At 61.4% G+C, this 9,334-nt stretch overlaps 2 protein-coding genes across 3 annotated transcripts in view; one reads left to right on the top strand and one right to left on the bottom strand.

Annotated features, from left to right (window-relative positions):
* Faap20 (Fanconi anemia core complex associated protein 20) overlaps positions 1-3,554 on the top strand; it is a 7,951-nt gene extending 4,397 nt beyond the window's left edge. Inside the window, exons 2-4 of the mRNA XM_023699373.1 lie at positions 55-294; positions 377-612; positions 3,397-3,554. Coding sequence (XP_023555141.1) covers positions 55-294; positions 377-612; positions 3,397-3,469 — 549 coding nt within the window. The 3' untranslated portion in view covers positions 3,470-3,554. The remainder of the gene's footprint in view (positions 1-54; positions 295-376; positions 613-3,396) is intronic.
* Positions 3,555-6,588: 3,034 nt separating this feature from the next.
* Positions 6,589-9,334, bottom strand: part of Prkcz (protein kinase C zeta) — an 85,963-nt gene continuing 83,217 nt past the window's right edge. The window contains exons 17-18 of one of the 2 annotated variants that reach the window (XM_004639594.2): positions 6,914-7,029; positions 6,589-6,768 (exon numbers count right to left, since the gene is read on the bottom strand). In XM_004639594.2, the coding sequence (XP_004639651.1) occupies positions 6,681-6,768; positions 6,914-7,029 (204 nt within the window). In that variant the 3' untranslated portion in view covers positions 6,589-6,680. The remainder of the gene's footprint in view (positions 6,769-6,913; positions 7,030-9,334) is intronic. The other variant, XM_023699418.1, reaches the window with a different exon arrangement.

The following is a 9,334-nucleotide window of genomic DNA, read 5'->3' as shown; positions in this document are numbered from 1 at the left end:
CGCGGCCTCCGGCTGTGCGTCCAGCCCCTCTGAGCCCCACTCTGAGCCCCCAAGCCCCCCAAGCTCCCATCCCCATCCTCCGCGTGGGCCTCCTCCCCGATCCGTGCTGTGGACCCCTCTAGGCCTCCCGCCGCAGAAGGCCCGAGGGACCCTCCCGCGTCGTCCAGCGGCGGCCCCCAGGTGCCCCCCAGCAGTGGTGAGAGCGAACTGTGGGGCGCGCTGATGTGTGCTGTGCGCTCAGATCTGCTCCCGGCCGGCCGGCCGCCGCCCCCGCTGCCTACCTTCCCCCGCCAGGTGTGCCAGCGAGGGACGGCAGGCTGGCGGCAGGTGCCCAGGCCGTGCCCCTGGCCTGGCCTCACAAGCCCCTGTTCTGCAGGAAGTGGGGCCGGAGCTCCCTGCAGCCGCGGAGGTCTTCACTGTAGGGACCAAGGCCTTTACCTGGACACCCTTTCCGCCAGCCCGCGGGGGCCCTGCTGATAGGCCGCGTCCCCGGGGGTCCCCTGCCCCATCCTTGGAAGGACAGCGTGTGCCTGATTCCTGCCCGGCTCCAAGCCCACAGCAGCTGCTGACCCTGCGGAGCTGCCCCCTATGCCAGAAGGAGTTCGCCCCTGAGTGAGTGCTGGCCCCTAAATGACCAGCTTGGGAAGCTGAGGGGCTGCCTGCCACAGGCCTGTGGCACACATGGAAAGCCGGCTCGTGCCGCTGAGGCGAGCGGGACCCTCGCCTGGGAGTCCCAGTGTTCCAGGTGGCTAGGGGTACAGTGTCCCCTGCCTGTCCCCAGCCCTTGCTGGTCACCAGACTGGGTCCCCCTGAAACAGCCACAAGGCCTTTGTACCTTTGGGGGGGGGTTGGGGATGGTTTTTTTCAACTCCAGATGATTCTTAGTTTTTTGAGGTGGGAACGGAACCCAGTTTTACAGAGAAGTTGAGTCCCAGCTGTCCGGTTGGTGGGTCCTGACTCCTGCTCAGTCCATTTTTGGGGGAAGTTACTGGGTTGACCCCCAGGCTTTCACATTGAGCTATATCCTGCTATATCCATCACCAGCTCTTTTTTTTTTTTGGTGGAACCGGGGATTGAACTCAGGCCCTTGTGCTTGTCAGGCAAGTGCTAATTCTACTGAGCTATCTCCCCGGGCCCCATCACTGGCTCTTATTTTGAGGCAGGGTCTCACAAGGGGACATAGTTGCCCAGGCCCGGTGTGCACTTCCCATCCTCCTGCCTCAGCCTCCTAGAGTGCTGGGGTTGCGTGGGTCGGTGTGCGCCAGCACACCAGCTTGGCTGCGTGAAGGAGCCACGACCAGGCCAGTCCTGGGCACAGGTCAGGAGAGCGTGGACATGTGACTTTCAGAATTGGCCAGGGTTCTGTCTGCAGGTTCCAGATGTTGCCTGGCTGGCAGGAGAGCATGTGTCCCTTGTCTCTGGCTTGGAAGCTGAAAGTGCAGGGATGGGTTCCAAAGTTAGCTGCTCGGGACAACAAACAAGGAAAACTAAGCGCAGCACGCTCACCTACTCTCAGGGTGTGCGGATGAGAGGCTGGGTGGGTGTGGTGGCACCCACAGCCCTGGGGATGGCCCCAGGGGACACATGACACTCAGCTTCCCCACGACCTCCCAAGAGTGACAGGGCCACACTCGACAGCCCTGGCGCAGCAGGGGGGCATCGCTGCCCCTGCCCCCCCCACGCCAGCCCTCCTGGCCGGCCGGCCGGAGCTTCTGTCCTGTGCCGTGTGCGTTTCTGGAGAGTCTGTAGGAAAACCCCAGGAGACGTGCGGGATTTGTCAGCAGGTGCACACAGTGGGCTGAGTGCCTCGACTTGTCCGCAAGGGGTCCTGTCTTAGCAAGTCAGGTGCTTTTAGTGGGTCACTGAGCCAGATGGGACGGGGAGGGGACCTACAGGGCCTCAAATTCCGCTGGTGTGGCCATGGTGTGAGGGCGCGGGGGCAAGGCTGTGGCCCATGTACTCAGGGCGCTGTGTGGGCTCGGGGCCCATGGTGGCCCTGTCACGATGCTGGGAGCCACTGGGTACCAGCCTATGCCCTGGGCTTGGCTGCACCAAAGGACAGCTGGAGCCGTGTGCAGTGCAGAGATCAGGCTGAACACAGCTGTTTGTTTATTTCGCAGTAGTGGGGCTTGAATGCAGGGCCTTCACACTGAACTACATCCCTAGCCCTCTTCTGCATGCTTATTTTGAGGCAGGGTCTTCACTGGCTCACTTTCGAGGCTGGGCTGGAACTTCCCACCGTGCTTCAGGCTCAGAGCGGTGGGATTGCAGGCACACTCCACCCAGTGGGCTTTCCCTACAGGCAGGTTCTGGAAGAAGGTCTAAGGGTCACCAGTCTAGGGACACTGACTGGACTCCCTGGCAGGATGGCCCGAGGTCCCCGGCGCCCTGCAGAGGTACATGGAGGCAGGGTTGCCCGGGGGTGAGCAGGTGGCCCCTACGCACTGAGGTCCCCAACTGAGTAGCCCAGCACACTTGCAGCTTGTGTCCGGGGGTGCCACCTGTGCCTGTCAAGGATGGCAGAGAGCACTACTGAGGTCCCTGACTAGGAGGGCAGGAGGAGGGTCATCGGGCCCTGGTCTGAACTTGGGCTGGGAGGCGCCTCCCTGTCGACGCCTGGCAGCTGGCAGGCAACCAGTGCCCGGGCGTCTGCATGGAGAGCGGTCTCTGCTGGCTGGCAGGCACGGGGGGTCCTCAGGACACACGGTGTCTCATCGAGGGTTGGCACTGTGGCATGGACCGGGCCACGGGCTGCCGGGGGCCAACCTGTGGAGCCGCATGGTCTGCCCTGCTCCCACTCTCTGACTATGGCCTAGGGCGGGGACTCCAGGCTGGGGTGGCCACAGATCAGCTGAGGGGGCACAGAGAGGGACTCAGCAGAGTCAAGGGAGTGGAGCTGTGTGGACACTGGGGCCAGGGAGGCAGCCCTGCTGACCACTGCGTGGGTACAGCCTGGTGGCAGGGGCTGTGACCCCAGCAGGACCCTGACTGCCCTTGGGAGGCCCAGGAGGCACCTGTGGTCACCAGCTGCGAGAGTGCTGGGCCACTGCCAAGCTCAGGCTTGGGCCTCTCCTGGACCCCATGCAGTCCTCCCAGGCTCATGAGAAGCCCTGAGCCTGTGGAGCAAATCCTGAGAGCCGGGTGTGGCCCTTTTCGCTGAGAGCGGCCCCTGTGCAGGGCATTTCTCCAGGAGAAGGGCTGCCCGCTGATGTAATACCTGATGGGCAGTGCCTGCCTCACCTGCATGCCTGGCTTGTCCTGGCCAGGAGTCTTGGCCTGCAGCTGACCTTTGGGGTGGAGCCCTGTGACACTCCCCAGGACAGGGGACACCAGTGTGACCTCCCCAGCCACTCCAGGGCAACTTCTCACCAAGTGCCATATCTGCTTGTCTTGCAGGATGGCCCAGCTGGATGTGGACAGCCACCTCGCACAGTGCCTGGCCGAGAGCACGGAAGACGTGGAATGGTAGCTGCTGGGGGCAGCGTGGGGACCCAGTGCCCTGCCCAACCCTTGTCTCCAGGCCTGCACATTAAATTGGGCTCTCACCAGTGAGACCAGGGTGTTGGTTTTTATTTTCTGACATAGGTGTCAGGGTAGAGGCCTGTACTGATCATGATAAAAACATAAAACAGCGCCCCCATACTCCACTCCCCCGGGGGGGGGCAGAGCCCTTTCATTGTCAGCTGGGGCCTTGTTACCCAGGCTACCCCTTTGTAGGTAAGGCTGTTGTTCCAGGCAACCTCACATGGTGGTCTCGGGCAGTCCTGGGATTGAATGCAATGCCCTTGCACTGAGCCACATTCCCAACTCCTTTTAAGTTATTTTGTCTGGAGACAGGGTCTTTTTTTTTTTTTTTTAAATAATTTTATTTATTTATTTATTGTGTGTGTGTATGTGTGTGGCCAGCTCAGCCCACCAGGGGGCGGGGCTGGCTGGCATGTGGTGCTGGGGGATTGAACCGCGGTCCCTGTGCTTTTCCAAGCTTGTTCCGAGTAGGTGCTTTAGACCACTGAGCCATCTCTCCAGCCCTGGAGACAGGGTCTTACAAAGCTACTAAGTTGTCCCCACTGGACTCTAACTTGAGGCCTCCTGCCTTGTGCCCTGCTGTAGCTTCTCCTTAGTGGGAAATCTGGAGAGGGGCCTGGCCTGGCCTCTGTGCTGTCATGCCTGTGGCGCGTGGGAACAGGGTGACTTGTGCCGTCTTCTTGCCGTTCACCACAGCTGGTGCCAGCTTGGGCCCAGCTTCTTGGCTGTGGCAACCCTGGGCACCCCCAGGCATGGTGCAAAGGCTCAGGACCCTGGAGACTTGCACTGTCCTCCCAAGGGACATGCAGGACTGGGGGCTGAGTGCCCGCCCCTGTGAAGAGTCTGTCACCCCAGTCCTATGTGCACACACCAGAGGGTCCTGGGCACGCATCTCTGGTGCAGGCATGTGGGCAGGGTTCAATACCAGGGCCTCAGGCAGAAGCAGGATGCAGGGGCTCCCACCCACCTCTGGCCCTAAGCTCTCCAGGGACACCCGAAGTCACGCTGTCCCTGGTTTTCTGAAATTCCTTATATTGACACCAGAAATTACCTCCCCCAAGCCCACACCCTCCTGGAAGAGGCCAATTGGGCACAGGAGGAAGGTGGGGCTGGAGCACAGGGTTTCTGGGGTGGTGGGCCAGAGCACGAGCCACATATCACAGGATGCCACACTGCCACCAGCGGCCATGGGAGTGACAGCTGAGCGTGTGTGGTGGGCACTACAGGGGACCTGGACCTCCAAGTTGCTGGTAAATCTAGCCTAAAAAATGAAGTCTGAGAAAATGGCTTTAAAAACTGCTTCCCTGAAATACCTGCTTTTAACAAAAATAGTAACAACTTCAGCATTTTTGTTAAAGTCTTTAATAGATATGCAAGAGTAGGAAGGACCTCGGCGTGGAGGGTGACAACATCATCCACAGCGGGAAACCGGCCCGCCACGGGCTCCGCTTGTGCCCACAGACAGCCGTGGGCACCGCTTTACAGGCATGGGGGCACCAGCGTCAGGAGCCACGTCCACAGCCACGCACGGCCGCGCCGGAGCCATTGCAAGCTTAGGGCTTTTCCCAAGCACACACCAATATATCTTGCCTTTCTTTAATTTATAAAACAATTTGCTGTGTATAAAAATCTCCCCTTCTGGTGAGCACATGATATTCACACTTCTGTACTGCCCAACTGGCAACCACAAGCTATTTGGCAACACGGCAGTATTTAAATAAAAGCCTCCAGCCCTGAGGAACCCAGGGCTGTGGCAGCAGAGCCCGTGGCAAGGGTTCCTGGGGTCTCCTCTGCATCTGGGCAGCAGTGACCACCTGGGGGGCCCCGCGCTGGCCGTGGGGCTCTGTATCTCCCAACTTCAGCCTCTGGTGGGGTTGCTGGCTGAGACGCGTCCACGAGCAGAGGAAGAGGGGCACCCAGGGGCAGGGCGCCCCAACCTGTGCCACTGCCACGCAGCGCTGGGGGTGTCCAGCACGCAGCTTCGTGTCCCAGCACCTTGGGCCTAGTGCGTGCAGCCCAGCCGCGAGGGGGCGAGACCTGAGTGTGGAGCGGAGGGCTGTCTGCGGGTGGCAGGGTTTGCAGGGCAGGGCCAGCGTCGCCTCTTTCCTTTCCTAACATATCCTCTGCAGCCCACCAGCCCTGTGTGGGACGGGGTTCGGGCATGCGAGCTCGCTGCCCAGCCGTGAAGGGCTTGGCTGAGCCCTCTAGAATGCTGCCCTCCCGGAGAGTAGGGTGGGGGCTGTGCTCCACGGGACACGGTGGTCACAGGTGTTCTGGGCATATGGTCAACGTTAAGGCTAGGGTCCGTCACACATGTATCTTTAAATTTTCTAACTCTGAGAACCGTATACTGATAAAAATAATTCTCCAAAAATCAAATACAGAACACAAGACACCCTGGAGGCACGAGTTCGTGTTCTCGGAAATACACTGTGCACAACTCATTCTCAATTTTGTTTTCCTTTTGTCGTTGTTTTGCTTTTTGGTCTACTGATGCTTTGGTGGCATGTTCTAGAATCTGCGATCCAGTGGTTCTCGTCGCAGTCCATGGGGCTGCAGACAGCGCCCAGCGTGGGCCGGCCCGGCCACACGGCCTCAGCTCTGCGTGGCTGAGCGCGCTAAGAACTGGAGATGAGAACTTACCGGGACAGGAGACCTCCGAACCTGAAAAGCCCTCTTCTGGGTGTGACCCCCCTGCCCTGCCGGCCCACCGCAGGCTCAGCTCTCCTCGGTGCGGCTGCACCCGGGACTCGGGCAGGTGCCACTCAGAAAAAAGGCATCAGAGGGAAGCTGCGACACCATCGGCACATTTTATTCCTCGGGACATTACACGCTCACTTCCCTGGAGGAGCGGTCAGCGCACTGAGCCCTGCTTCTGCCACAATGCGCACCTCTGGCGGCCGACAGTCTCCCCCAGGTGCAGGGTCACCACGGCCCCGGCGCGGCACGGGCACAAGAAACCATCTGTTCCTCCAGCGGAGCTGGCCTCCGAGGGCACAGGTGCCAGAGGCTGTTCTGTCCCTCTGCGTGTCGGCGGCCACGTCCCTGCCTGGCTGCGCGGAGCCTCGTGCCCGGCCTCGCATGCATATGCTGTGGTTAAGGATAAAGTTACAGGGTCATTCACGGGTGTGTCCAGGACAGAGACGCACGCGACCTCACACGGACTCCTCGGTGGACAGCAGAAGCGGGTTGATGTACTCGAAGCCCTCGAACTCTGACTGGTCAATCCTCTTTATGACATCCCTGGAAGCAGAGTGGGCAGTGGTGGCTGTGTGCACACACTGGCAGGCAGGGCCCACCAGCCTGTGGGGGTGGGCACTGCGCGCGCGCGCGTGCCGGCAGGCTCCCCACCTGTGGCCAGGGCGGCTCCCAGCCCAGGGGCACTCACTCATCATCTGGGGTCAGCTGCACGGGCTCGCTGGTGAACTGCGTGTCGAAGTTGTCCAGGCCGTAGTCATCTGTGATCTGCGGCTGGAAGGGAGGCAGGGCCTGCTTCTTCTCCAGCTGGGGAAACCGAGGCAGCAGAGCTGTCAGAGCGGGCCGGGTGCAGCTGCCAGCACCTCGAGTACTGCACACAGAGCGGTGAGCGACAGCCTTCTGGCGTCTTATAGCAGAGACGCCTGTGCCGGGGGACTGGGATTGAGCCAGGGGCGTGGGTGGCGCAGGCTGCACCTGGGACACAGCTGGAGACCGCTGGACACACGGACCCTGCAGCCAGGTCTGCATCCCGTCTGCCGCAGAACCGGCAGCCTAGGCTGGTGGGGTCATTCTCTTCTCAGTGACTCAGAACCCAGGCGTGAAGGTGCTGTGGAGACCCTCCTGCCCTGCAGCAGACCCAGGAGGACAGGCAGGCCACGTGGGCAGGGGAGGGCCTGGCACGGGTGCACGTGGCACTGTACATCTGCACAAGGACATGAGGGCCCACCTGAGGGGCCCCCAGGTGGGCACTGCCGCTGCCTCTCCTGCCCTCCCAACCGAGGCACTCTTCCATGGGGCCACCTGCTTTGAGACAGGGTCTTCCTATGTAGCCCAGGCTGACCTCTGTGATCTTCTGCCTCAGCCTCCCAAGTGCTGGGATGACAATCGTGTGCGCTGAGCCCAGCACGTTGCTGTCCCGAAGCACCCCATCAGCCCTCTGCTGTGGCAGCAGGAGCTGCCTCACACGCCCTCACTCGCACGCACAGGCGTGCACTCCTCTCTCCCACTCATGCTCCTGTGTGGGCCCGGCTCGCTGCTGGAGCAGACTGCTGTCCTCTGTGGACCCTGTTCCCGCCCTGCTGACTGGCCATGTGGGGTCTGGAGTGGGACCACACACGGGGCAGCCCAGGATGCGGACTACACGGGCCACTGGCAGGACTGTTCTCCCTGCTCGGGCATGGCGGGGCCAACGCAAGGGGCAGAAACCACACTGGGAGGAAAATGTGGACTTGGGAACTCGTTCAGTGACCGAGTCCTGCTGAGAGGGCAACACAGAAAACCATGACGCCACGGAAAGGGCAGCTCCTTTGAGTGCACGCAGGACACTGCCGGGGGCAGACACCTCAGGTGGTCACCTCCAGGCCCATGGGGGGCTGCAGGACACACGATGTCCCTTCCTTCACGCAGGACCCGTTTTAGGCATCAGTATATTTTCTGATAAAAAGTGATGGAAGCTTTTCTTATTTCCTTTCTTATAAAGATTCACATAAAAGAGCTGGAGCAGAGCATGCTGCAGCAGGACCAAGTCCCGCGCAGTCTGAACTGAACGCCACAGCCTGAGTCTGCTCTGGGGCGCCCATGCTGCCTCTGCCCACCAGGCCAGGCCCGAGCGCTCTCTGTGGAGCCTGACAGGTGCCAGGAGCCCCCACCACAGTGGTGGGTGACGGGCGGGGGGGCACTGTGTGTGCTGAGGACCACAGGACCTATGCTCAGCGCCTGTCTTGCCCAGCTCACCAGAGGTCTTGGGCCCGTGGGAGGGGCACCCTGCTCCCCCCGCACCAGCTCCTCCTGTCCCTGCAGCACCCCGCTCTGGGCCACCTCTGCCACATCTTGTCCACACTGAGTCTACAGCTGGTCACAGGCATGCTCCTGTCCCTAGGAACCCAACCCATGGGAGATGGGCCAGAGACCCAGAGGCACCAGAGAGTGGACACCTGGGTGTCCCTCCTTGTGGGGCGCTGGGGCCCACACCACGCAGGGACGCTGAGGCCAGTGCAGAGGTGAGGTAGGGTCTGGGTGAGGTGCCCCGCTCCCTCTCAGCCCCGTCCCTGGCTGCTCACTCCCCACTCCTTCCTCAGCCACCTAGGCCACACACTGGGCCCTTGGGGACAGTCTCACAGCTGCATCTTCCTGGGCAGCCCCAAGGCCCAGGCCCTAGAGAAAGGAGATGTGCAGTCAGCAGGTGTCCATGACACAACAGGTGCCACAAGGCCCTGATACCAACTGAGGCACAAAGGGGCCTTGAAGGGGCCACCTGGCCTGGACAGGTTGGCATGGGAGGCACTGAGCCTGTGAGTGGGCAAGGGTCTCCCTGGGGGCAGTGGAAACACTGGTGAGTGGGCTGCCTGGCCATGCTGCTGGCCACGTACCACTGGCCACTGTGTCCCCATGGGCCATGGAGACCACCCTGCCTTGGGCCCAGGTCTGAGGAGCCCAGGACCTGGGGGACTCAGCCCTTCATGCCCGAAGGTGGGGCACAAGTGTGGCAGCTGAAGTCGGGGAGGCAGTGAGAGGGCTGGGATCACAGCTCAGTCACTGTACATCACCACCACACGGCGCAGCAAAGCACCAGAGTTCTGTGCTCTGAGGAGAGGGCATGGGCTGCACAGTA

This window comes from Octodon degus, unplaced genomic scaffold, assembly GCF_000260255.1.
Source record: "Octodon degus isolate 3935 unplaced genomic scaffold, OctDeg1.0 scaffold00113, whole genome shotgun sequence".
NCBI classification, from domain to species: Eukaryota; Metazoa; Chordata; class Mammalia; order Rodentia; family Octodontidae; genus Octodon; species Octodon degus.
The sequence above is the reverse complement of the archived record's forward strand: the minus strand, read 5'-3'. Positions and strand labels throughout refer to the sequence as shown.